At 42.7% G+C, this 27,884-nt stretch overlaps 1 protein-coding gene across 2 annotated transcripts in view; it reads right to left on the bottom strand.

Annotated features, from left to right (window-relative positions):
• Positions 1–25,514, bottom strand: part of CMTM8 (CKLF like MARVEL transmembrane domain containing 8) — a 106,405-nt gene extending 80,891 nt beyond the window's left edge. The window contains exon 1 of one of the 2 annotated variants that reach the window (XM_027040845.2): positions 24,919–25,514. In XM_027040845.2, the coding sequence (XP_026896646.1) occupies positions 24,919–25,065 (147 nt within the window). In that variant the 5' untranslated portion in view covers positions 25,066–25,514. Of the gene's footprint in view, positions 1–269; positions 5,114–24,918 lie in introns of those variants that run through there. The other variant, XM_027040846.2, reaches the window with a different exon arrangement.
• Between the last annotated feature and the right edge of the window lie 2,370 nt (positions 25,515–27,884).

Raw genomic sequence — 27,884 nt, 5'->3', positions numbered from 1 at the left:
ACTATTCAGGCCAACAAAACCAGTCTGGGGGCCATTCTCATTTCTGTTTCACAGGCTTCTCTGAAACGAAGACTTTTATTAGAAAAAAACAACACAATTTAGGGTGATAACAACGACAAGATATTCAGAGTCCTGCAAGCTTGGGCAAAACAAGAGAGTTCTCACAAATCCTCATTACCCTCAAATACAGTCTCCAAGGTGGCTCCATTCCTTGGAGCACGGACTCCCCAAGCCTGTGAGTCAGCAGCAGCAACAACCATAGGTCTTACCTGCCCGTCACCCACTGCACAGCCTCCTGGGATACCAGTGGCCTTTACCATGCTGAACACTGCCCCTTTCTTTCTCTTGCTTCCCCCTCCTTTTTAAGATTAAGGAATTTCTCATGAGATAGGGATGGACAACAGTACCATGCAAATATCACCCACTGATGCAAAAAATATCAAAGGTGAAAAAGACATCCCTCAGTTTCATACGGAAGGTCTGGTAGCCTCACCAAACAAGTTCACCCAGACAAACCACTCCCTGGAGAAGGAGTGGGTGGTGGCATAAGACACGGAAGATGCAACATCCAATGCTCATTTTGTGGGACCCATCGATGAGACAGGTTATAAGGAAATAAACTAGGTGGCATCATCACTCTGCAGGGCCCTCGCTCACACTCACTTCTACAAAGTAAACTCCTGTGTGATACAACTTCAGCTGAGCCCATCTTCCCCTGGAATTCAGGCTTAAATGCCTATGCAGACGTCCATGGCGTCCAAGGCTAGCCACAGGCAATTGATTGCTCTAATTTCCAGCAGGGCAGCGTCTCCTTGAAGGTACTCACCATACAGGTTCAAACTGTGCACTGTCCTCACAAGCTGATTTAAAGATAAGACAAATACCATGGAGTTACTGTTGCAGAAGCAGCACAATGAACAGACTAAAATAAGATCACGTTCCAGGAAAAGAGGTTCCTACTCATGACACCATCTGCCCCCTAGGGGGCTGGTGTCCAGTTGGGAGAAGAGCCTTTGTTCTGTGGTGTTCCCACTGGGAGAGACACACAAATTTAGAGGTAGAAACTGGAGAGTTTCCCTGCATAATAGAGGGAGAAGGATTTGGAGGTAAGGAGGATGAGTAATCCAGGAGGGAAGGTGACAAAACAAGAGGGAGAGGGGAACGGAGTGGGAGGTCCACTTGCATTTGCCAAGAGCCTCTTGTCCATCGCTGGTCAATGCCTGAAACTAGCCCAACACTCAAGCAAGCGGGCTTCCTATGGACGCTGAAAATGGGAATAGCCAGGGTCAGGGGATGTGGGTGAGAAGGCAGAGAAGACGAAGAGCACACTGGCTCTTTGTGAATTAGGGAAGCCTATGGGAGGCCTTCAGGCTCCTTTACTGAGATTCTGAGTAGTTTCACCAATGCCCTTGAGGGAAAGGGAGTCCCCTATCACACCTGGGTAACATCAGTTCCCCCCAAACAACAGTTATGAGTTCTTCCTGTGCCAGTCACTATGCTAAACAACTTACATGAATTTGAATTTAATTTTTCAATAGTCTCAAGAAGTAGGTACTATTTGACATGTTTTACAGATGGCTTCAAAATGTCATGTATTTTGTTTATGATCACAGAACTAATAGCTGCTAGGCCAAGACTGAAAGCTTGATCTGTTTGACTCTAAATTCTGCCATTTCTGCTCAGAAATACGCCATGTTTAGCATTAAGAAAAGGCTTCAGGTTAGAGATTAGATTTACTAATGATGAGACTCCACAATATCAGGAGACTCCGCAGTGACCCGTGCCTCATGATACACTGCACCAGGAAGGGCACATATCACTACAGTGGTATTCCTGACAATGTACCCTGAATCTACTCATGTGGGAACGTCAGACAGGCCCACTTCAAGGAGCATTCCACAAAACAACTCCCCTGGATTCTTCAAAAGCGTCAAAGTCATGAAAGATAGGAAGACTGAGGAACTGTTCTAGGTTAAAAGACACTAAAGAGACATGACACTAAATGCAATGCATGATCCTGGAATATATCTTGGATAGGGAAAAAGTGAATAAATATAAAGGGCATTATTGGGACAAATGGTAAAACTGAAGTATGAACTGTCTTAGTATCAAGGGTACATTTGTTGAACTTGACAGTTATACTATGGTTCCATAGGTAAATATTCTTGTCCTTGGGAGACACAAGCCAAAAAATCTGGGGTATCTGCGGTCATGAATTCTGCAACCTACTCTGAAATGGTTCCACAAAAATATTAAATAGACAGTGAGGGAGGATGAAGTAGTATATTTACATTTGAGAGATCACAGTGAACGGAGGAGGAAATTCATTGTACTGTTCTTACAATTTCCTTAGCAACTTTAACTTTTTTAAAATTAAAAAATTATGGGATGCCTGGGTGGCTCAGTCAGTTAAGCTGCCAACTTTTGATTTTGGCTCAGGTCATGATCTCAGGGTTGTGAGATTGAGCCCCAAGACGGGTTCCGTGCTCAGTGTGGAGCCTGTTTAAGATTCTCTCCCTCCGTCTCCCTCTGCCCCTCCCCCGCCAAAATATAAAAAAATAAATGGTGTTCAATGTCTTTACTAAAAAGAATTTTAAATTAAAGGATTCTGCCTTCAATTTCTAGTGATATGACAGGCTGGTTATCCTCCCAAATGAAACAAGTATAGATAAAACATTAAATATTTTTAAACATGTTGCTGAGCTGGCATGAAAAGAAAGAACCGTAAGAGGCCAAAAATGAAATGAAATGGGAATCCCGGGGAACAGTTGAATGCCAAAGAGAGTTTTCATGCTGACAGTTTGTTGAACCTCATGGGGACCTTGAGCTTCCATCTTTTTTTTTTTTAACAGCTTTTTTGAGATCTAATTTATATACCATAAAACTCACCTGTTCAAAATGTACAGTTCAGTGGGTTTTAGTATACTCACCAAGCCAGGCAACCATCACCAGTATCTAAGATCAGCACATTTCATCATCCCCAAAAGAAACTCCATACCCATTAGCAGTCACTCTCTCAATCATTCCCTCCCTCGCCCCTCCAAAGCCGGGCCCTGTTAGCATTCACCTACTTTCTACTTCTATGGAGTTATCTACACTAGACACTTCACATACATGGAATCCTACAACATGTGGCCTTCTGTGTCTGGCTTCTGTCACTCAGCATAATGTTTTCAAAGGTCATCTATGCTGTAGCATGTATCAATACTTCATTCCTTTTTATTACTAAACTTATAATCTACTCTATGAATATATTAGGTTTTATTTATCAGGTAGTGTTCATCAGCTGATGGACATGAGGGTTGTTTCCACCTTTTGGCTATTGTGATTAAAGTTGTTGTAAACATTCATGTTCAATTTTTTCTATGGAAGCTTGTTTTATTAGATTATTTTGAGTATATGCCTAGAAATGGAATTGTTGGGTCATATAATAACTCTGTTTTTCCTTTTGAAGAGTTGCCAATTTTTTTTTCCAAAGTAGCCACACCATTTATCAGTCCTTTTTTTTTTAAATTTTTTTTATTAAGTTTCTTTATTTTTGAGAGGCAGAAAGAGACAGAGCTCGAGCGGGGAAGCGGTAAAGAGAGAGGGAGATACAGAATCCGAAGCAGGCTCCAGGCTCTGAGCTGTCAGCACAGAGACCATTTATCAATCCTAACAGCAGTGCCTGTGGGTTCCAATTCCTCCACATCCTCACCGGGCCTTATTATTGTCTTTTTAATTAAAGCCATCTTACGGAGTGTGAAGAGATATCTCACTGTGCTTTGGATCTGCATTTCCCCAAAGACTGAGCAGAAAGTGCATCTTTTCACGTGCCTACTGGTATATTTTCTCTGTATATTTTCTTTAAGAAACTGCCATCCAAACCCTTTGCAGAGCTTCCACCTTGGTGCAAGATGGCAGAAGATGATTAAAGCCAAGGGCCCACACAAGGTGAAAATTTTAACAGGAAACAACCTCCCACCCCCACCCTACGTAAAGCTGGAATCTTAAAGGACATCCTTTCAATGTGAAGGTAGAGAAGAATTAACTCACTGTCCAGAGGGAACAGCAAGATAACAGCTATCTCAGACTTGGCAAAGGGTAGAGAGCAAAAAATATCCTTTTCAATTTAGACACACTCAGTCTCTCATTTGGGTTGGGTCTAAGTCTAGTTAGGATATAAAGAGCACAGTGGATCTGGAAAAGTTAAAAAGTTTCTAGAAATGTAGAAAATTGAAATTAAAATTTGAATGTATAGATTAAACAGCTAAAAAGATAATTATTAAAATAGAGGAAATAATAATAATAATAATTAATAAAATGCAGGCCAGGAACACAGAGTTGGAAGTTATCAATTTGAAAGCCATAGAAGATAGAATCTAAGGCTCTAATACATATTTAATTAGAGTTTTAGAAGAAAATGAAGTAACATGAGAAAGACAATATTTCCAACATTTCAAGAGATAATGGCTGAAAGTTTTCCAATATTGTTGAAAGATGTATAATCGGGTCCAAGAAGCTCTATTAAACACATGGATAAAGAAAAAGAAATCCTCAGACATATAATGAGATTGTTGTATACAAAGGCAAAGACAATTTTAAAAGAAAAAGAAGCCAAATAAAAAAGGAAAGGCAAATCTTCACTTGCCAACTTCAGTAGCAGCCATGGAAACCAGTAAAACAAAAGAATAACACCTTTAATGAATGGAGACAAAATGGACACCTTAGAATTCTATAATCTGTGTAATTATCTTTCAAGAATGAGGAAGAAAAGAGATTTTCATAAAAATAAAAGCAGATGGTAGGCCTGAGATATAAGAGAAAACAATGAGGAAGGATACCAGGCAACCATGTGGGTTGTGGGTAAAACAAAACTGTTGACTGTATACAAAAATTATAATGCCTAACATGTAGGTAGAAAGCAGTACAGCGCTAAATGACTAGAAAATATTACAAATTGTGAGAGATGTCATCTGAATTAGAGGTTTGAGGTCTCTGTTTTTGCTTAGAAGCAGGTTAAAAATAGGCATTTGTTTTAACCTGGATAGCAGACTAAGTACGCATGTTTTTTGTCTTGTTTTTATTTTTGAGAGAGAGAGTGTGTGAACAGGAGAGGGGCAGAGAGAGAGAGGGGGACAGAGGATCCAATGCGGGCTCTGCACTGACAGCAGCGAGTCCGATGTGTGGCTCGAACTCACAAACTGAGTTCATGACCTGACCCAAAGTTGGACACTCAACTGACTGAGCCACCCAGGCGCCCCTAAATATTCATGTTAAGATAGCTAAGGAATCCACGAAAGAACAGACAGACCATGACTTCTAAACAAGCAGAAAGAAAAAAAAAAGGATAAGAAATACAAAAAGGAAAACTGAATCATTGCAAAACATGGCAATCCTGGAGCCATCAACATCCCTTCTATGTCGATGGGGCAAATTATGGTTCATTCCTATACCGGAATACAATTTTAAGTTAATGAGCAGCTACATGTGTCAACATGGAAAACACTCAATGATGAATGAAAGTAGCAACAGAAGAAAGCAGTAACAGAAGAAAGCATCATGTGATTCTATATTCTGCAAAGTTCAAAATGAGTCAAGGCTAAACAATGGCTGTAACACTTTGAACTTTATAGAATACAAAGCCAGGACAGGGGTTACCTCTGGGAAAGTGGACAGGGCACACAAGATGCCTCTAAGATATGGCAGAGTTCTATTTCTTAAACTGAATGGTGGGCATATGGTTACTTGTTTTATTATTCTTTAAATAGTATATGAGTTTAGTACAATATGCACTTACAAAAAAAAGTTTTGTTTTGTTTTTTAAATGTTTATTTACCTTGAGAGAGAGAGAGAGAGAGAGAGAGAGCAAGTGAGTGAGGCAGGGGCAGAGAGAGAGGAGAAGAGAGGGAATCCCAAGCAGGCTCAGCACGGTCAGCTCAGAGCCTGACTCAGGGCTCAAACCCATGAGCCATGTGAGATCATGACCTGAGCAAAAGTCAAGAGTCCATTGCTTAACCGACTGAGCCACCCAGGCGCCCCACGTACAAAAAGTTTTAAGGAACCTTAGTTCCAGGGGCATGGTACGAGTCTGCAGAAGACACTTCCCTACGTCTTAATCATGCAAGTCAGCAACAGAATGACTGTGGCTCAACCTTTTCAAGTACCCCAAGAGAAAGGAAACCCAAATACTACCTCCCATGTGAGCTCCTTTGCCACAGGCTAGCAGCTAAGCCAGGCTGGTACTAACCAGTGACCTAGTCAACTGAGCTTTGGTCTTCCACCTTTCACTAATCAACTTAATCACATAAAGGGAAGTTAAAAAAAAAAAAAAATCCGACATTAGCTTCCCAGGGCAGCGCGAACATAAGCTCGTGATTTGAAATGTGAATGAATAGGAAAACCACTCAGGATTCATGTCACAGTTAAAGGAACCTGAGACATTATTTCCAAAGTATGAGCTAGTAGAATATTAAATACAGCAATTATGGTTCTCCTTAAACATCTCCATCTCTAAGGAAATTTCTGGGTCTGTGAAACCCCAGAAGGAGGCCAGAGCCTCAAAGCACACGGACCTTTTTTTCCCCTAAACTTGAAGGCAGAGTTGCTGACAAGTCCTAGATATTTTCTCCTTTTGACTGTCACACGATGTCAGGCAACACAACTCCTCCGTCTAAAGAATCTTGTTCGAGAATGCCCCTTCACGTCTGCTCTCAGTTAAGTACTTAAGACAAAGTTTTTCTCTTTCTAAAGTGATCTTTGATGTTTGCCAATCCTTGACTGATAAAGATTGTATAGATTCTTGTTGTACCCTCAATTTAAAGATGTCTGTCCCAGGGGCGCCTGGGTGGCTCGGTCGGCTAAGCGTCCGACTTCGGCTCAGGTCATGATCTCACGGTCCGTGGGTTCGAGCCCCGCATCAGGCTCTGTGCTGACAGCTCGGAGCCTGGAGCCTGTTTCAGATTCTGTGTCTCCCTCTCTCTCTGCCCCTCCCCTGTTCATGCTCTGTCTCTCTCTGTCTCAAAAATAAATAAACGTTAAAAAAAAAAAAATAAAGATGTCTGTCCCACATCAAGCCCCTTCTGGAAACAAGGTGGGTTATAAATCAACAACAAAGAGGTCTTTCTCCTCTGAATTATTTTCCCTCCAGAAAGTGGCACCACTTATAATTAGGTTTTGGAAAGATGAAGGAAAGCGTAAGGCAAGATAAGAAGGTTAGACTTTTGCATGTTTTTCCAAAACAGGCCATTAAACCCAGACCTCCGGAAAGCTGACCTACCCCATAGCTTTTTAGACCTTCTTTGAATAGCGTTTACACAGGAACATAAATTGATGAAATGTTTCCACTGCACCTACGAAGCTGGCATCGTTCATAACTGTGCCTAGGCCATTCTCCTAATCTTTCACAGTCTAAGTAACTGACCGTGTTAAAAGTTAAAATAAGCAGGGCCTTGTGGTTCTTACTGTAGCCTTAAGCTTTCTTTAGTTAGAAGTATCATCGTATCCCTAACCTCAGTACGTACCACAGAAGCTAAATTCTACGTTCATGCTCATCACTGGGTGCACAAAAAAATCCTAGGAGCTAAGACAAGGCCATTCATTCTCAATGCAGCCCTGTCCAAGTGGGATTAATCTACATACTCTGCATCTACTGAGAAAAGAGGAAAGAAAGAAATCAATATGTAGCCAAGAAATAAACTAGTGTTTACCTCTGGGACAGGGCTTACATGTATTTTAGCTCATTTTCTCTTCTGCTAATTATGAAGTCATCATCACCCTTCTCATTATTAGAGATGGAAGTTCAGGAAATATCAGGCCAGTTGTGCAAGGTCACACAGCTAGAAATGGAATGCATGTCTAAATTAAAAAAGGGTAAGCCCTTAGAGTGTCCTAGAAGTATGAAAAATCACAGGTCTTTCACTTCCAACACAATGAGCCTAGTAGAGTCCAACGAAAGTGGCCGTGATAAGCACGGCACGTGGATCCACTCAGCTCCACTTCGTGCCCCTTGCAGCACACGCCTTCCCGCTCACCAGAGGCTGGAAACCAGTCTATAGCCCAGGTTCCACACATGATGTAGCTTTGGCAGACGCACTCATCCGAGGCTTAGAAAGCAAAAGACAACATCATGGGGCTACACATGCCTTGGCTGCTTCTGTATTCCCATTGCAAAGTCAACCAAGGAGTGGACTGTCTGTGGCATCTATACTGAAATCCCAGGGTCCCATCCCTTGCTTCCCAGTGTTGAGAGACCAACGGACATTTGGAGCAGACATTTGGGCCATGTATCGCACTGGAAGCAGTGGAGGCCCAGGATCCAGCAGTTCTGAGAGTAAACCCTACTTCTTGGCCTTTCTGCCCACGATAGGGGAGTTCCTCAGTGTGATTCGGAAAGGTTTTGCTGGAAGCTTAGCTTAGAGCCTGCTCTTCCAGCCCTACCAAAATTTTTGGAAGCCAGTTAAATCTTGCTGCTTCAACCAGCCAGCGTGGATATTGTCATCTGCAACTGAACTGTGACCAAGACAATGGATATCCTGCTTTCCCACAGAAGGGAGATTCTACTGGACAGGTTACCATGAACCTGATGGGTGGGTACAGACGAGGGAGAAGCAATCAGGGGAGGTTTGTTTCATCTTGAACTCAACAAGTGTGGTGGACCCACTCATGTGTAACCTAGGAACTGTTTTCTCAAATCAACTAGGAATGCCAACAAAAGAAGGGATTCCCCCAACCCTGGGCTGACTGAATATCAACTGAGATAATAAAAGTGAAAATTCACTTAGTTTTAAATGAAAGTTACAGGTAAAATATTCGTCTAGGGGGAAGTGCTACTACCTTTCTGGGAATAGTTCTAGTCATAAATCTTGGCCAAAAAAAGAAACTATACTTTGCATCTGTTAAATTTTAGATTTGTGAAATGAGTAACAGAGGCCTACAAGGAATAAAATGCCCTTTGAATTGCAGCTCAAATTTGAAAATCTGAAATTTTAAACTACCTTTTGGCATCTCCCTAAGCATATTTTTCTTTGTATATCTTACATCCTGTCATTGATCAGCTGTTTGAATAAAAATAGAAAGGTACTATTTACCACGATATTCTAAATGGCAAACACAGATTCTGGCACACAATAAATATCCAACACAAATTTGATGGTTGAGGAGTTTTCTTCTCAGGAACTCAAGTAATGTGAATCCCTTGCCTCAAAATTAATCCATGCAATCAAAAGCCAATCAAAAGCCAATACCATTTGACAGAAGACAGGGGACACAGCAGTGTATGACTTAACAAAATTCTATAAGTTATGTCTGGGGTGGTTTACTTGATCAGATGTTAAGATATATCCTAGAACTAAAGCATGTTGAAACATGAGAACAAAGACCGGAATAGACTAGAAAGTACAGAGTTGAACCCAAAAAGATACAAGAATTAAGTAAATGAAACAAATGAAGCAAACCACATTAGTGAATGAAAAATAGTTGGTAATATATCATGTTGGGACAACTGATATTTGAAAACAAAGAGCTCAAATTTATACCTTCTGCTACAATAAATTTCAGTATGAAGGTTAAATATTAAGAATTACTAAAAGAAGAAAACAGGCTAGTGTATGTACCATCAAAGTGAGCACAGAAAATGATAGGTTAAATACTAATGTCTTAATGATATTTAGTTTGTTAGTAAGGTACAAACTTCTAAGCACGATGTTAAATGTGAGGAAAAATAAGATGAATAGATTTGAGGATAAACTTTGGTTTTTACAAATAAAATCATCATAAATAAAACTACAGCATGATAGTCTGGAAAAATATTTGCAATACAGAAAGAAGGTCAATATTCCGTCTGTATGTTAAAAATACCTATAGGGGCACCTGGGTAACACAGTCGGTTAAGCGCCTGACTTTGGCTCAGGTCACGATCTCACGGTTTGTGAGTTGGAGCCCCGTGTCAGGCTCTATGCTGTCAGCTCAGAGCCTGGAGCCTGCTTTGGATTCTGTGTCTCCCTCTCTCTCTGTTCCTCTGCCACTTGCACCCCATCTTTCTCTCTCAAAAATAAATAAACATTAAAAAAAAAACCCCTATAAGTGGGGATGCCTGGGTGGCCCAGTTAGTTAAACTCCCAACTCTTGACTTTGGCTCCGATCATGATCTCACGGTTCGTGGGTTCGAGCTCCACATCAGGCTCTATGCTGACATCTTAGAGCCTGGAGCCTGCTTCACATTCTGTGTCTCCCTCTCTCTGCCCCTCCCCCACTCATGCTCTGTCTCTCTCTCCAAAATAAACTTTTTTTTTTAAATTAAAAAAAATACCTGTAAGTGAATAACAAAACAGCTGAACGTCTCTTCCAAGGTAGCTGACCAGATCTGTATGTTTACCTCTTTATCCCTAAATCTCATGGACAAAAAAACAAAAAAAAACAAAAAACCACCCCACAAATAATTTAAAAATACAGAGTAGTGCTGAAAAGGTAAATAGAGCAGCGGTGGGGCAGTCTAGATAGAGCAGTGCAGGATCCCTGGGAGGGACGTGGGAAAACCGATGACAAACAATGGAGTTTCTAGCCTTTGGCTCTGAAAAGGAAAACAGAGGACCCATCGAAAAGGTGCCCTTCCAAACAGACCCTCCGAAAAGTCCAGACTAGAGGTAACAAGAGAAGTGGGAGAAGGAATAGGTCTAGGGTAATTTGCCAAGGATGAGTTTAAAGAATAAGAAGCTGCCAAGTTAATCAACCTCTCCCCTATTTCCTCCAGCAGTTACTTCTGGAAATAGCCCTCAAGACAAAGTTTCAAGACTGCCAGATGCTTCAACAGGCTACATGCACACCTCAGAGAAAAGTCCACGCAGCTACACTCTTTCCTGATATCCTCTCTTTGCCCAATTAATGTTTCTCTTCCTCTGGAAACGACACAAAACCAAACCCACTAGATACAGGTCATGTGATGAAAACCTGTGTTCACTGCCAGGGGTACAGGCATTGTCACTCACACTGAGCAAACACTCTCAGCCATCTCATCTACAATTACAAACAATCATGAATCACCAAATGATGGAGGAAATCAGCCATGTAAGGGGCCAACAGACTCAACAAGCAGAAGTGGTCTCTCTGCAAGCAAAGTTTAAATATACTAAAGTTTCTTAAAATGATTCAATAAAAAGAAGAAGCGATCAGGCTACAAAGTAAAAAGAATGACGAACTGTTGGGAATTAAACATATCAAAGCCAAGAGGCGCCTGGGTGGCTTAGTTGGTTAAGCATCCGACTTCAGCTCAGGTCATGGTCTTGGGGTTCGTGAGTTCGGGCCCCACATGGCGCTCTGGGCTCTGTGCTGACAGCTCAGAGCCTGGAGCCTGCTTCAGATTCTGTGTTTTCCTTTCTCTCTGCCCCTCCCCCACTCATGCTCCGTCTCTCTAAAATGAATAAATGTTAATAGATAGATAGATAGATGCGTGTATATATAGATAGATGCGTGTTTATATATGCCAAAAAAACCCATACTCAACAAAAAATCTGAATTTGGGCTGGAAATGTTATTTCTCTAAAATTCTACAAAAGAACAAAGAGAAGAAAAGTTTGGGGGAAAAAAAACTGAAAAGATACCAAAGACAGTTTAATCTCTCCTGCAACTTCTAGACTGAATAAAGATTTTTTGGAAGGAGAAAACAGAACAGATGCAGGAAATACAAAATAAAAATTTCTCTGTGCTGAAGATCAATTTGGATATTAGTTACATAGGGTCCAATGAAGGCTGAGGACGAATAAAGAATGCCTTTCTAGACACATAGTGTTAAAGTACATGACCTCTACAGATCTCTAAAGATAGAAAATTCCAAAAGCTTCTAGGGAGATTTAAAACACCATTTGGTTGCTCAGAGGAAATGAGAACATTATTCCCACAGAGCAGTGGGTTTATAGCCTGCAGCAAACAAGCCCTCTGACTTAAATATTATAAATGTTATATTCTGCAGTAGATTTGCAAAGGACATATTCTCAGCAGGGAACACCAGGGGACATTAGGCTAGAGCTGTCCTGGAAGAGGGACTTCAGGTCTTCTCAATCAATCCCAGATTGGGGTCCAGCATCCTGTCTGCCCAGGGAGAGACCTCACCAGTAGTCAGGAAACTCCAAGGAAGGGTTTAACCATCTTCTTTTACTCCCACCCACAACAACCTGAAGCTCCACTTTAATTACTGCGTATGGTTGAAAAACTACCTTTCACAAACTATTTCATCCCAATAAAACAACATTCCATCTACAATTTCTTGCTACACCACCAAGGCCATCTTTCTACATTCCACATCTTTCTACATTGGGTAATACAACATGCAAGTCACTTCATGCAAGGCCAGACTGCAGCTGAGTCTGTGGGAGCGCACAATCAGGAAATGGACAAGGAACCTAACAGGTCTGCCTAGGGTCTACCAGACCATCAGGTCTCTTATTAAAAGCACTGGATGCTGGGGTGCCTGGGTGACTCAGCCAGTTGAGTGTCCGACTTCGGCTCAGGTCACGATCTCAAGGTTCTTGAGTTCGAGCCCCGCATTGGGGTGTGTGTGCTGACAGCTCGGAGCCTGAAGACTGCTTTGGATTCTGTGTCTCCCTCCCTCCCTGCCCCTCCCCTGCTCTCTCTTTCTCTCAAAAATAAACATTTAAAAAAATAAAATAAAGAGACCAGAACATAACAAATGTTAGCCAAAAAAGTAGACAAAATATCACAGCAAAAGAATCAAAAAGGTTGGTCTTACATATGAGCATAGAAACAGCTTCTCAGATATAATATTAACAAATTAAATTCAAGAATAAAGAAAGTCTTAAAATACACTAGACTATTAAAGGAATACATTATAACTAAGTAGAGATGTATTCCAAGATCACAGGGACAATTCAACAATAGTTTTCCTAATATATTTCACCCCATTAGCAAATTAAGGGAAACAAAACCCTGGATGATCACATCAATAAACGCTCCTCACCCCAAATCCTATCTTCTAAATTCAACAATCATTCTTGATTAAAATAGGTACAAGTAAACTTCCCTTAACTCAACAAAGAATATCTATCAGGACCTATAGTTAAATCTGTACTACAATTAGTACATTGGAAACATCCCACTGAAAGTTTTGAGCTAGCCAAGGATACTCATATCATCCCAATCACTCAGCAATATACTGGTAGTCCCAACCTATGCAATAATGAAAAAAAAAAAATATATATATATATGTATAAAAAGGAAAATAAAAACAACCCTTATTTACAGATACCACTACAATTTACTTATAAAATAAATAAAACTATTAGAACTAGTACCTCAAATAAGATGGCTACACACAAGATTAAAATAAGAAAAATAAGAGCTTCCTTATAAAACCACAAATAATCAGAAATTGATAAATCCAATTCATTTTGACAAATCTCCCCTATCAAAAATTGAGAATTCGAGGGTGCCTGGGGGGCTCAGTCAGTTAAGCATCCGATTCTTGATTTCGGCTCAGGTCATGATCCTGCAGTTCATAAGATACAGCCCCACATTCGGCTCTGTGCTAACAGCGAGGAGCCTGCTTCGGATGCTCTCCCTCGCTCTCTGCCCCTCCCCCATTCATGTTCTCGCATGCACTCTCTCTCTCTCAAAATATATAAATAAGCTGTAAAAAAACTGAGAATTCCATATATGCTAACTAACTTGGATGTAAATAAAAAACAAATTTAAAAAATTGAGAATTCTTAATTCTAATAATACATAAGATTCATTGGAAAAAAACTTAGGACTTCAAAAGCATAAACTGACCCAAATAAATAGAGAGACACAATATTCCTAGGTGATAAGATTCAATATCATATTAACTTATAGCACTAATTATAATTAATTATATTAATTTATACATAATTATATTATCAAATTAATTTATAAATTTAATGCAACTCAATCGAAGTTGTAATGGGGTTTAAGAAACACCGATTCTGAAAATCACTTGTGTTAGTTGAAGTATACAAAAATAGCAAAGAAACATAAAAATTTGTAGGACTTACTCTACTGGATATTAAAATACATGATGAAGCTTACAGTAATTAAAAAGGTTTGGAATTGACTGAGAAATTGAAGAGAATAGGGTCAAGAAACAGTTACACATATATGGGAATATGATATGATTAATGGTAAGACAACTACATATCCATTCGGGGAAAAAAAGTGAAATCACATTCTTACCTTATACACACAAAAAGAACTTAGAGCTTAAGATGGTAAATACAGTTAACACTTAAAAAAATTATCCTATAATTTCTTCAAATATTTGTATAATCCTGGGGGTAGGGAAACCATGTTTAAGCAAGGTGAACCCCAGAAGGCGAAATAAAGATAACAGTTTAGATTTCATGCAAATTAGAAACTTATTTTGATACAAATGGCATGATTGATATGTAACAAGTGACAGAAAAAATTAATACCCATAGTGTATAGGAAAATTATAAATCGACAAAGACGAAACATAGAAAAACATCAAGATATTATTTTCTTTATTTTAGAGAGAGAGAGAGAGCACAAATGGGGGAGAGGGGCAGAGGAAGAGAGAGAGAGAATCTGAGCTGAACGTGGAGCCTGATGTAGGGCTTAATCCCACAACCCTGGGATCATGGCCTGAGTAGAAATCAAGAGTTGGACGCTCAACCAACCGAGCTACCCAAGTGCCCCAAGATATTAGTAGATAAAAAATAGCTGTGGAATATATGTAGTATGTTCATCCACATATGTGGGTCATACTATGTATCTGACATATACAGAAAAAGGTCTGGGAGAAATGTGAATGGTAAGTACACCAAGGCATGTGGGTAGATGAGGGAGGGAGTCAAAGATGTGAGGCAGCAGAGACTTTTAAGTTTTCATTCTATACATAAATGGTCTGAAGTTTATCTTTACAATGAACACTTATTCCTTTGCTGCAAGATTCTTTAATTCCATTAACTTATAAATATATTCTCATTCTAAAAAAATGTAAACTTATAAAAAGACAAAACGGTTACAAAGCAAACATCCCATTCAAACACATTCCCCAAACCAATCTTATTTCTCTCCTGGGAGGTAATTTTCATTTCAGTTTTCTCTCTCTTTTATATCGTCACAACATTTTTTAAAGAAAGAAAGAGCCCCATGTTTTAAATGAAGAAAAAGCAAGCAGTTGCCAAAGGAAGAAATAAATGGCTAATGAGCATATTGAAAATATTCAACTTTGGGGGCGCCTGGTGGCTCAGTCGGTTAAGCGGCCGACTTCGGCTCAGGTCATGATCTCGCGGTCCATGAGTTCGAGCCCCGCATCGGGTTCTGTGCTGACAGCTCAGAGCCTGGAGCCTGTTTCAGATTCTGTCTCCCTCTCTCTGACCCTCCCCCATTCATGCTCTGTCTCTCTCTGTCTCAAAAATAAATAAACGTTAAAAAAATAAAAAAAAAAAAAGAAAAAAGAAAATATTCAACTTTGATAATCATGGAAATGCAAATAAAAACAATTCGTTCTGGGGTACCCGGGTGGCTCAGTCCTTTCAGCATCCAACTCTTGATTTTGGCTGAGGTCATGATTTCACAGTTCATGAGATGGAGCCCCACATCCAGCTCAGCACCTGCGATCGCTTGGGAGTCTCTCTCTTCCTCTCTCTCTGCCCCTCCCCCACAGGCACTCTCTCTCTCTCAAAATAAATAAACTTAAAAAACAAAAGACAAAAAAACAATTTGTTCTTTTTCACATGTCCAAGGCTCCCCTAAATATCAGCTGATGTTCTGACTAGGGATGTCCATGCCAAACTAGTTTTTATCATTTTGAGTATCTCCCAGTCCAACAAAACTGGCGAACGTTAAAAGAAGGTTTGAGTATTTGCAAGAACAGACCCTGTTGCACACTAAAACACCACTAGAAGAAATGTAAATTCGTGTACACTTTTCTGTACCACTTGGCAGCTGTATCAAAAGTCTTAAATACACATATGTCAAACCACAAAAAACTATTAGAACTAATAAAGGAGGTCATCAAAATTGTAGGATACAAGGTCAAGGACACAGAACTCAATTGCATTTCTGTGATCTAACAATGAACAGTCTGAAAGTGAAATTAAGAAAGTAATTCCATTTCTCAAAAAGAATCAAAAGAATAAAATATCAAAAAGAATAAAATATTTGAATAATATTGGAATATATTGGAAATATATTGAAAATATTTGAATATATATTTGAATATATGAATAAATTTAAAAGAAATATAAGACACGTGTCCTGAAAACTACAAAACATTTGTGAATGAAATGAGAGAAAACCTAATTAAATGGAAAGACATCCTATATTCACGAATTGGAAAATTTAATTTTGTTAAGACGGCAATATCCCCCATTTGACACAATGCATGTTGAAATGTCAGCTACCCCTTTTTGCAAACATTGACAAACTGATACTAAAATCCATACAGAAATGCAAGGAACTCATAGCCAAAAAACAATTTTGAGAAAAGAAAAAACTTGGTATCCTCACAACTTCTGATTTCAAAATGTTCTACAAAGATAGAGTAATCAATACAGTGTGGTGCTGCCATAAGGACATGGAGATCAATGAAATAGAACTGAGTATCCAGAAATAAACCCTTATATTACATTTGATTTTTGACAAGGGTGCCAAGACAATTCAATGGGAGAAAAACAGTCTTTTCAACAAATGGTGTTGGGACAATTAGATATCCATATGGAAAAGAATCAGCTTAGACCCCTGCCTCACACTATATACAAAAATTAACTCCAGGCACCTGGGTGGCTCAACTGGTTGAGCACCCAACTCTTTTTTTTTCAATGTTTATTTATTTTTGAGAGAGAGAGAGATAGACAGAGCATGAGCATGGGAAGGGCAGAGAGAGAGGGAGACACAGAATCTGAAGCAGGCTCCAGGCTCTGAGCTCTCAGCACAGAGCCCAACATGGGGCTTGAACTCACAAACTGCGAGATCATGACCTGAGCCAAAGTCAGATGCTCAACTGACTGAGGCACCCAGGTGCCCCAAGCATCCAACTGTTGATTTCAGCTCAGGTCATGATCATATAGTTCATGGGTTTGAGCCCCACAGGAGGCTCCATGCTGACGATGCAGAATCTGATTGGGAATTCTCTGTCTCCCTCTCTCTTTACCCCTCCCTTGCTTGCTTGCTTGCTCTCTCGCTCTCTCTCTCTCTCTCTCTCTCTCAAAATAAATAAAAATAAACCTTAAAAGAAAAAAAATTAACTCAAAATGCATCACAGACTCAAAGGTAAGAAAAAACTATTCAACTTTTAGGAGTAAACAAAAGTAAATCTTCATGACCTTGGATTAAGCAAAGTCTTCTTAGATACAATATCCAAAGCATAAGCCATAGTGTGTGTGTGTGTGTGTGTGTGTGTGTGTGTGTGTGTGTGTGACTTTATCAAATTAAGAATCTTTGTACTTCAAAGGACACCATCACATAAAGTGAAAAGACAACCCACAGAATGGAAGAAAAATATTTGCAAATAATATATCTGATAAGAGACTTGTATCCTGAATATGTAAAGAGCTCTTACAACTCAATAATAAAATAATTTTTTTTAAATGGCAAAGGATTTGAATAAACATCTCTCCAAAGAAGGCATACAAATGAACAATAAGCATATGAAGAGCTACTCAACATCATTAGTCATTACAGAAATACAAACCAGGGGCACCTGGGTGGCTCAGTCAGTTGAGCCTCTGACTCTTAGTTTCAGCTCAGGTCATGATCTCATGGTTTGTGGGACTGAGCCCCGCACTGGGCTTGGCACTAAGCATGGAGCCTTCTTGTGATTCTCTTTCTCTCTCTCTCAACTGCCCCCCCAATAAATAAACATTAAAAAAAAAAAAAAGAAATACAAACAAAAATCACAATGAGATACCACTTCACACCCTGTAGGATGGCCAGAGTTAAAGACAGAAAATAAAAAATCTTAATGAGGATGTAGAGAAATTGGAACTCAGATTGCTGGTGGGATTGCAGTGTAGTGCAGCCACTTTGGAAATAGTCTAGCAGTGCCTCAAAATATTTAACAAAGAGTTACCATATGACCCAGCCATTCCAATCCTACATAAGTGCCCAAGAGAAGTGAAAACATATGTCTCCAAAAAAACTTGTACATGAAGGCTCATAGCGGCATTATGTGCAATAGTCAAAATGTGGAAGCAGCCCAGATGTTCATCGGTTGATGCATAAACAAAATCATATATATACACACACACACTACAATGGAATATTATGTGTTAGTAAAAGGAATGAAGTCCTGATACATACTATAAGCATGGATGACCACTGGAAACATTATGCTAAGTAAAAGAAACCAGACAGAAAGGACTACATATTGTAGGGCCATTTTTATGAAGTGTCCAGAAGAGACAAATGTAGCCTAGTAGACAGAATGTTGACAAGTGTAGACAGAAAGCAGACTAGTGGTTACTGAGGGGTGAGAGAAGGGACGAATAGGAAGTAACTGCTAATAGGTTTCCTTCTGAGGTAATAAAAGTATTCTAAAACAGTTGTACAACTCTGTAAGTATCCTACAAATCCTTGCGTTGTATACTTTAAAAGGGTCAGTTTTATGATATATCTCCATAAAGCCACTTCTTAAAAAGGCGTATGCTAAAACTCATAGAACTCTACACTAAAAAGGGTGAATTTTACCGTATACCTCAAAAAACTCGACTTTAAAGAAAATGCATAGACCTTTTAATTCAGTTCTAAGTACTCATCCTTAGAAAATATTAAAGAACAACCAGGAGGAGTTAGTATAAAGGAAGTTTGTCACAGTTTTAAAGGAAAGAAACATAAACTGAATAGTAGGAGTTGGACATTTATGGAATACTATGTGGCCATTAAGAATGTCATAAGAGGGGCGCCTGGGTGGCTCAGTTGGTTAAGCGTCTGACTTCGGCTCAGGTCAGGATATCACGGTCCGTGAGTTCGAGCCCCGCGTCGGGCTTTGTGCTGACAGCTCAGAGCCTGGAGCCTGTTTCGGATTCTGTGTCTCCCTCTCTCTATGACCCACCCCCGTTCATGCTCTCTCTGTCTCAAAAATAAATAAACGTTAAAAAAATTTAAAAAAAAAGAATGTCATAAGATAGACCCATAAAAAAAGAGAATGTCATAAGAAATTAATTATTAATGAGGAAAAGGTAATTTATCAGGTCTCAGCAGGGCACTGGGCACTTTCAGATTGGGTAATCTGAATGGAGTTTAGTAAAGGCATTATTTATAAAGCAGGGTGCCGGAAAACCACAGTGATAGCACAGTGCCTGGCAATGGTAAGCAGCTGGGAGTGAACAGCGATCAGAGCCAGCGAAAATAGCTGTGTGGCAAGGTGGCCAGATAGCCCGCCTTCCATGGAGGGACACGGTCAACCTGCTAAGAGCCAGCACTTAGGAATCCCAGGGACTGAATACCCGGAGCCTGCTCTCCTCTCACCCCACAGCCTCCTACGGGTGCCACCCCTGGATGACTGCAGTGAAATATCAGAGGGGAGCCCCTCGAGACAGTCCGTGGAAATCAGCCTTTAGGGTGGAGAACAGAGAGGGGTGGAGAGTGGCTCTGAGAGACAAATGGGAGATAGCCAGCACAGGTGGCCACAGCGGTAAACAAAAAGAATAGTTTACAAGTGACTGCATTTAAAAAATTACAGATAGATAATAATACAGAACGACTTGAAAAATTCTGGAATGGTTTATTCAGTGCTAAATGATGGTTCACTCAGGGGTGCCTGGGGGGCTCTGTCAGTTAAGTGTCTGACTTCGGCTCAGGTCATGATCTCACGGTTCAGGAGTTCGAGCCTTGCATCGGGCTGTGTGCTGACAGCTCAGAGCCTGGAACCTGCTTCAGATTCTGTGTCTCCCTCTCTCTCTGCTCCTCCCCCACTCGCACTCGTCTCTCGAAAATGAATAAACATTAAAAAAAAATTTAAATAGTAGTTCACTCAAAGTTCCTTAACAGTGGTGCTGCTGGCAATTGGTAAAGCAACTCTTCATCGTAGGGAACTGTCCCATGAACGTCAGGACATTTAGCAACCCTGACCCCCCAGGAAACTAGTAGAAGCTTCAAATATTACAATAACCAAAATTAAAAAAAAAAATCCTAGGCATGGGGTAGTACCATGCCTGTTAAGAACCACCATGGGGGCAAAAAATTACATGGGGTTTTCTTTACTTACCTACATTTTTCTATTTTTTCTACAAAGACTAGGCATTGTTTTCTGAAAAGGAAACTATGTTCACTTTTTAATTTTTTTTAAACATTTATTTATTTTTGAGACAGAGAGAGACAGAGCATGAACGGGGGGAGGGTCAGAGAGAGAGGGAGACACAGAATCCGAAGCAGGCTCCAGGCTCCCAGCTGTCAGCACAGAGCCTGATGCAGGGCTTGAACTCACAGAACGCGAGATCATGACCTGAGCTGTAGTCGGATGCTCAACCGACTGAGCCACCCAGGCGCCCCTCACTTTTTTTTTAATAAGAACTCAACAGGATAGAATAATTTGATTCCAGCTCTCAGTAAACTATTCATCTTTCCCCACCTAAGTCTGCTCATGACCGTAAGTATATGACAGGTGACCTAACATTATTCCACGGATGCTGTAATTCATTCTGAAGTCACCAATAACAGGAAGGGTACAATTAACTCAGCTTCTGAGTTAATTCTTCAAGTACTTGTAATTGTTATAAGATCAGAGCATCCGACAAGTCACAGGTCAAGTACTGGATTGCTTCTAGCTTGTTGTAAAACTTTAAACGGAAGGAAACAGCCACAATTTGGTTTCAACAGAAGGTTACATAGGCACTGCCCAAAGTGTTTGAGTAGGTTAGCTACCACCACTCACTCCTGTGGGAAAACGAGGGCTAGCGATTTTGACAACAGATTTGAGGAAACACTGTGTTTTGTTCTCTATTATTTCATTTCTCCTAGGTTCCAGCAGGGAAGTCAGAATCTAAGTAATTCTTAGTAATTTTAAGTAGTTACTAAGTAATCTTAGCAATTATTTGTCTCAGTATTTGTTTTTTTTTCCATGGCAGAAAGTAACATTTTTCTGGGTGCACGTCTATCTTAGTCTCAGGGCTGGGAAGGCCAATAGTTTGAGAGCTGCTTCCCTCCATAAAGAATCGGTGGTACCATATGGCATTACCTCCAAGAAACCATCCACAGTAAGCCACATCCCGATTTAGACGTTACAACATGAACAAAAAAAAAGTACCTTAGATTAGCATATATCATTTAAGTGATTCTTCACCTATTTTATTTCAGAGAGTATTAAAAAAGTATTTTTAGCTTAATAGGCTCACACTACTGATAGTAATTTAAACCAGCAGAACTTTGCAGAAAGAGAATTTCAGAATATGTAACAAAGCCCTTAAATGTGAGTCCTCTTTGACACACAATTCTACTTAAAGAAACCTTCCCTTGAGAAAATCACTGGATAAATGTGGGAAGAGGGACAAAGAAGGAAGAGTGCTATGGCACTACCTATACTGGTGAAACCCAGGAACATGTTAGTTTTAATATAGAAAACAGAGGAAATCAAAGACGACATTTCCTTGCAACAGAACGCTGTGATAACTGAGAGATCCAAGATCCTGAGAAACGTTTACAGTATGGCAAGTGAACACAGCATATCATGAACTCATGAGATAGATTATAAGAAAATGCATGCATAGAAAAAAAAAGTGTACAAGGAGTTTCAGAAAAAAAACAAAACGGAAAGGTAAAAAATAATTTTAAAAAATCCCCTTACACATACATGAGTTTTCCTGATTGAGAGAACACACCAGGTAGGTCCTCAGTATAATGGGAGAAAATGGACTCAGATGAAGGCACATTTCTGGGATCTTATAGATCTCTTGGGACAAAGGTCCTATAGGCTTCCAGAAAGGAAAGGAAAAAAAGGATGAGGAATAGAAATTTATGGAAACAGGAATCAGAATAGTTAAATGATAATGGAGGAACACTCAAAATTTTGAAGGAAAACAATTTACAATCTAACATTCTTTACCAGTCAAACTATTAATTATGTGTAACAGTCAAATCAAGACTTTTTTTTTTTTTTTTTTTTTAAGAGAGAGAGCACAATCGGGGGAGGGACAGAGAGAGGGGAATAGATCCAAAGCAGGCTCTGCGCTGACAGCAGGGAGCCCGATGTGGGGCTCGAACTCACAAACTGTGAGACCATGACCTGAGCCGAAGTCAGATGCTTAAAGACTGAGCCACCCAGGTGCCCCTCAAATCAAGACATTTTGAAAGATGTAAATCTCGACACATACATGCATCCTTTCTAAGGAAACTACTAAAGTCTGTGTGGTCCCCCCACTAGAAGTGAGGCAAAACGGAGAAGGACAGCGGTCAGGAGAAGCAGGGGACCCAGTGTTGGAGAGAAGTGGAGACAAAGACTCCCCATGGTGATACTGCAGGAAATCCCATGATGCCAGCTGTGCCCAAATGAGCAGGACAGGTGGGAGGAGGTCAGAGTTCCCAGAGAGGATTTGGCCATGAGATGACCTTGATAGAATCCCGATGTCTCTCAGTTTCCTGATAAGAGATTTAGACAATTAAGGTAAAATTAGTGACTAAACAGTTAGAGAAAGAAGACATGGAAAAAGAGAAGGAAACAAATTAGGCAGGAAACGAAAAGTGCTCACAGACTACTCGGTGGCTGGGCTGTGAACAGTGTTTATGGTGTCCTAAGGTCAACAATGGGTATTGATTTAACCCAAAATATAGTAGGAGACAGAAAGAGTATATGTATAATAGGGGGGTGGGATGGGATATCTAGGAGGTGGTCTGAGAGTGTTAGAGCCACATGTCTCAGAGGGGGAAGTCGAAAGACAACACCTACAACGGGGGGAGGGGGGGGTGAATCAAGGAACAGCAGTATAAATATGTTATTTAGGGCTCTAAGAGATTTGAAAGTGAGCACCTCTAGGTATGAAGACAGTGGGGCAAACTTCTAATTCTAAGACTATTTTATTCCTTAAAACGTGCATAGTTGTCAAAAACCAAAATTGAACTATTGGAGTGGTAAGGGTAATTTTTCTTACATGTGTTTCCATCTTTCAAAACATTTACTGAGGGGCGCCTGGGTGGCTCAGTCGGCTGAGCGTCCAACTTGGGCTCAGGTTACGATCCCACCGTTCGTGGGTTTGAGCCCCCTGTCAGGCTCTGCGCTGACAGCTCAGAGCCTGGAGCCTGCTTCGGATTCTGTGTCTCCCTCTCTGTCTGCCCCTCCCCCGCTTGTGCTCTGTCTCTCTCTCTCTCTCTCTCTCTCTCTCTCTCTCTCTCTCTCAAAAATAAATATTAAAACAATTTTTTTAATTTAAAAAGAAAATAAAACGTTAAATTTTTTTTAAATTTATTGACATTTTAAAAGACACATGTCAAAATATCAACAGTGGTTATTTCTACTGGCAGGACTATGGGCCATTTGCATTGTGTCCTTCGCTTTGCTATTTTCCGAAAAAGCGTGGAACACAGAGCATATGGATCACCAGTCAAAAACAAGAGGCATTTTACTTCGTGCCGGGTCCAGATCCACCCCCAGGTAGAAGCCCCCATCTCCGACTTCAGTTTCTGTTTGCTCTGCTGGAGCAAGGAAGTTGCCAACTACTTAACGCACACAGCAAATATTTGCCGAATTCCTATAAGCCAGGCCCTGCAAGGTGATTCCAATACCTTCGTTGTTGTGTGTGTGTGTGTGTGTGTGTGTGTGTTTTTAATTGGGTCTCCTGATGTCCTCAATACCAGCGAAGGGAACTAGCTGGGGGATGAGCCCAGACAACACTGTGCAAACTTTACGTGCATTGGCATCGATTCTGTCCATCTGGGGCGGGGCCTGAGACGCTGGAGGAGCAAGTCAGCTACCTGATGTACCCAGGTTCTGTCGGGGGCTTCTCAGAGAACCATCTGGGTCTTCAGCCACTTCTATACCACCATGGCTCCCATTCTCCAAACCCACACAAGCTAGATTTCAACTCCACACATTTCCAATGAATGTGTGTGAGATCGGGTGGAAAGGGTAGGCGGCTGGGAAGGATGCTCCTTGGCAGTTAAGCGCAGGGCCCTGGAGAGTGCCAGGCCCAGGGTTGAATCATAGTCCAGACACCCCCCCCCCCCCCACACACGCCCTGGACTTCCCCTCTCTGTGCCTCAATTTCTTCTCTTGCAAAATAGGATAATAATTGCACACAGGATAGGGCTGCTGTGTGGCCTGCATGAGGGCACAAGGCCAACTAAAGGTCTTGAGGAGGCCCTGGCACATGGTGAAACAGTGGCCACCACCGGCTGGTAACAGGGCTCCCTCCAGCCAAGAAGGACTGGCTGGGACTTGGAAAAAATCACTAGACCTCTCGGCCTCCATGTCCGGTCAAGAGGAGAATGCGCACGCCAGCCCTCCTCCCCAGGACTGCGCTGAGCCCAGGAGGTGCACAGCACCCTGCAGGAGACCTTCCGGTCCCCAACGGGGTCGAGGCCCTCATATTTTTCTCGGTACAAGTTTCTTAATTCACCTCAATTTTAACACCGGGGAGAGAAGTAGGCGAAGAAAAAAGTCCTCTCCTCTCCCTGAGTTCTGGAAGGCTTTGCTTTCAGGGAGGAGGCCATCCACCTGGAGATCAGGTAAGGAAGGCATCAGGTGTCCGTGACACTCGTGAACCCAAACCGAACGAACGCCCACCGAGCGCCCTGCTCCCAAGACCCGGCACGACCCCCGACGGGACCCAGCAAGCAGACATCCCGCGGCTCAGGCGCGCAAGGTGATCCGACCTCGCTCAGAGCGGTGGTCTCCGGATTTCGCACGCCGGGGAGAAGGCGAGCCCGCGCGAAAGGCGTCCCGGGCAGGCGGTCGGCGGAGGCACCGCGCGCGGGCCCCCCGGAGCCTCCCCCGCCCCCCGCGCGCGCGGCACTCACGATCTCCGCCACGATGAGGAGCCCGGGCAGGGTGCGGAGGAACTCCCGGTCGTACGCGAAGCTGCTGCTGCTCGTGGAGAAGTTCTCGGCGAAGGAGCTGGCAGTGGTGGTGACGGTATGCGAGCGGGCGCGCTGCGGCTCCTCCATCGCCGCGCCTCTCGGCGGGGCCGGCCCCTCCCCAGAGACCCCCAGCGCGTCGGGGGCCGGACGCGCGGCCCGGAGCCCGGGGGCCGCCGGCGGCGGGGGAGGGGAGCGCGGCGGGCGCGAGGAGGGAGGCGCGCCGGGGGGCGCCCCCCGGGGCCGGTCGCGCCGCGGCGCGTGTCGTGCGAGCGCTCGGCGCCCCTCGCTCCGCGGCGCGGGGCTCTCGGGCTGCGCTGGGGCCCGGGAGGAGAAGGAGACGGCGCCAGGGGAGACCGCCGGGCCGCCGAGCGCCGCGGCGGAGGCCGGGAGGAGGGGAGGGGGCGTGGAGAGGGGCGGGCGCGAGGCGGGAGGGAGAAGGACCGCCCCGCAGAGGCGCCGCGGGTCGGCGGCCTCTTCACCTGTTGCTGGGGACCGCGCGGCCGGATGGGCGCCGGTCGCGGCCGGGGCCGCGAGGCGGGCAGCCGGGCGGGCGGCGCGGAGGAGAGGGCGCGGGGATCCCGGCCGCCGCCACGCCCCGCCCCCTGGCGCGCGCAGCCCCGCTGACCTGTCTTCTTCCACCTGGCGGCCGCGCGGGGGCTGAGCGGCCCCGGGGAAAGCCGGGCCCCTAGCGACGACCGAGGCCGGAGGTCGGGTGGTGACTCGAGTGCCAGAAAGAGCGGCCGGAACCCGGGCCCGGCCGGACCTTAGACCCGAGATTGATGGGAGGCCTCTGCGACTGCCCGGGAGAGGCCTGAACTTTTCCCCCTCCCGCTGTGGCCGCCACCAAAGGCGGGTGTTATTTCCTGCTCCTCCGGTCGGGAACAATTTGAGGAACCGACTTAATCGCTGGGCTTCGAGGGCAGGGCGAGACGCTTCCAGGCGCTCGCAGTGGCTCTACGGGGATCCGTGGAGTCTAGGTGACGGCTAGTTGTTTGGGGTCCCTGGTCAAGACCAATCAGCGTGGCCGTCCCGTCACCCTCGGAAGGAAATGTCCAAAAAAAAAAAAAAAAAAAGCTTGGAAAGTGTGGGTTGTGCAAAGCGAAGTGTAGGATAAACGGGCGTGCTTTCCTGGGATGGGGGAGGGGATGCGAGCGCCCCGTTTACAGGGTCAAGCTAGACCTGAACTGCGACGTGGCACCTGCATTTCTCAGCTCTGTGACCACGAGCCAGTGGCTGCACCTCTCTGGGCCTCAGTGGTGCCATCTGTAAAATGCAGGCTTTGATAGATGTTTGCCAAACACATCTTCTGAGTGGTCCCTCCTCCTGTTTTGTGAAAGGCTGGCAAGAAACGTATTTTATTCAGAAACCACCAAAAAAGAAAGGAATAATAATTTGGTCACAAATAGAGGATTGCTTCCAGGTCACAGGAAAGGCATTCCTTCTGATCTGCTCCAAGACAGGTTAAACAAGAGGTCAGAAGGGACATTTTATTCACCAGGTCCTATCAGGTAAGAAGAAAGCAAAAACTAAATCTAATAAAACAAAACAAGGAATTTCTTTCTTTTAAGTCTAGGGCCTAGTCAGGAAGACCTCAGGGAGCAAAAGCTAAGGCTTCAAAAGCTAAGTTATAAAGACGAAGCTTTGGAGAACTTCCAGCCATGAGCATTTGCTAAGCACCTTGCGCTGGTGCGTAAATGCAACAAATGCAACAAATGCAACAAAGAATAAGGCACTCTCCCCTAGAGCAATGGTTCTCTCACCTAGGAATTTGGGAGAAATGCAAGTTCTCAAGTCCCACCCTAGACCCATTGAGTCAGAAACTCTGAGGACAAAACCCAAGAAGTTGGGTTTGAACAGGTCCTCCAAGAGACGGATGCGTACTTTAGTTGGATAGCTACTGGTTCAGAGAAACTGGCAATGCAGCTGAGGGAAATCAGGTACATGACTGAAATGGCTGGGAAACAATCTACAACATCACGCATGACATTTAGTGAATGCAGGAAGACAGGAAGGAAGTCTAGACAACTCTATTTCTGTAATACAAAGGACAATTCCTTCTCAAAAAAAAAAAAAAACCTCTTGGGGCCAGGTGGATTTCAAACTTCAGATTTTTTTAAACTTAAAAAGGTAAAATTGGGGCGCCTGGGTGGCTCAGTCAGTTGAGCCTCCGACTTTGGCTCAGGTCATGATCTCGCGGTCTGTGAGTTCGAGCCCCGCGTGGAGCTCTGTGCTGACAGCTCAGAGCCTGGAGCCTGCTTCCGATTCTGTGTCTCCCTCTCTCTCTGCTCCTCCCCCGTTCATGCTCTGTCTCTCTCTGTCTCAAAAATAAATAAACGTTAAAAAAAATTTTTTTAAATAAATTAACATTTAAAAACTTTTTTTTTTAATGTAAAGTATACACAACCATATACTACGTAACACCCTCGGTGAGGTCTAGAGAGGCGCTTTAATCAAATGCAGTAATTTTCTGCAATAAAAATACATGAATGACATAAGTGTGTGTTTGGGTTATCTATTGCAATGTAATAAACAGTCCCCAAACATTAGTGGTTTAAAATAACAACCGTCTTATTTGCTCATGAATCTGTGGGTCAGGAATTTGGGCAGGGTTTGGCTGGCAGTTTCTTCTGCCTCGTGTGGTGTTGCTTCGTCCTTCACTCAGCTGCTTTCAGCTCATAGTCCAAGATGAGCTTCCGAAAGTCCAAGATGGGCAGCCCTCGAAAGTCCAAGATGGCTTCACTGACATTCTGTTGCCTCCCATTCTGGCGTTTCAGTGATCCTCTATGTCGCCTCTCTCCCTTCAGGAGACCTAAGTGTCCTCACAGCATGGTAGGTGCAGAGTAGTTGGACTTCTACATGGCAGCTGTCTTCCAGAAGAGAATACTCCAAAAGGGGCAAGAGCAGAA

This window comes from Acinonyx jubatus, chromosome C2 (assembly GCF_027475565.1).
Source record: "Acinonyx jubatus isolate Ajub_Pintada_27869175 chromosome C2, VMU_Ajub_asm_v1.0, whole genome shotgun sequence".
NCBI classification, from domain to species: Eukaryota; Metazoa; Chordata; class Mammalia; order Carnivora; family Felidae; genus Acinonyx; species Acinonyx jubatus.
The sequence above is the reverse complement of the archived record's forward strand: the minus strand, read 5'-3'. Positions and strand labels throughout refer to the sequence as shown.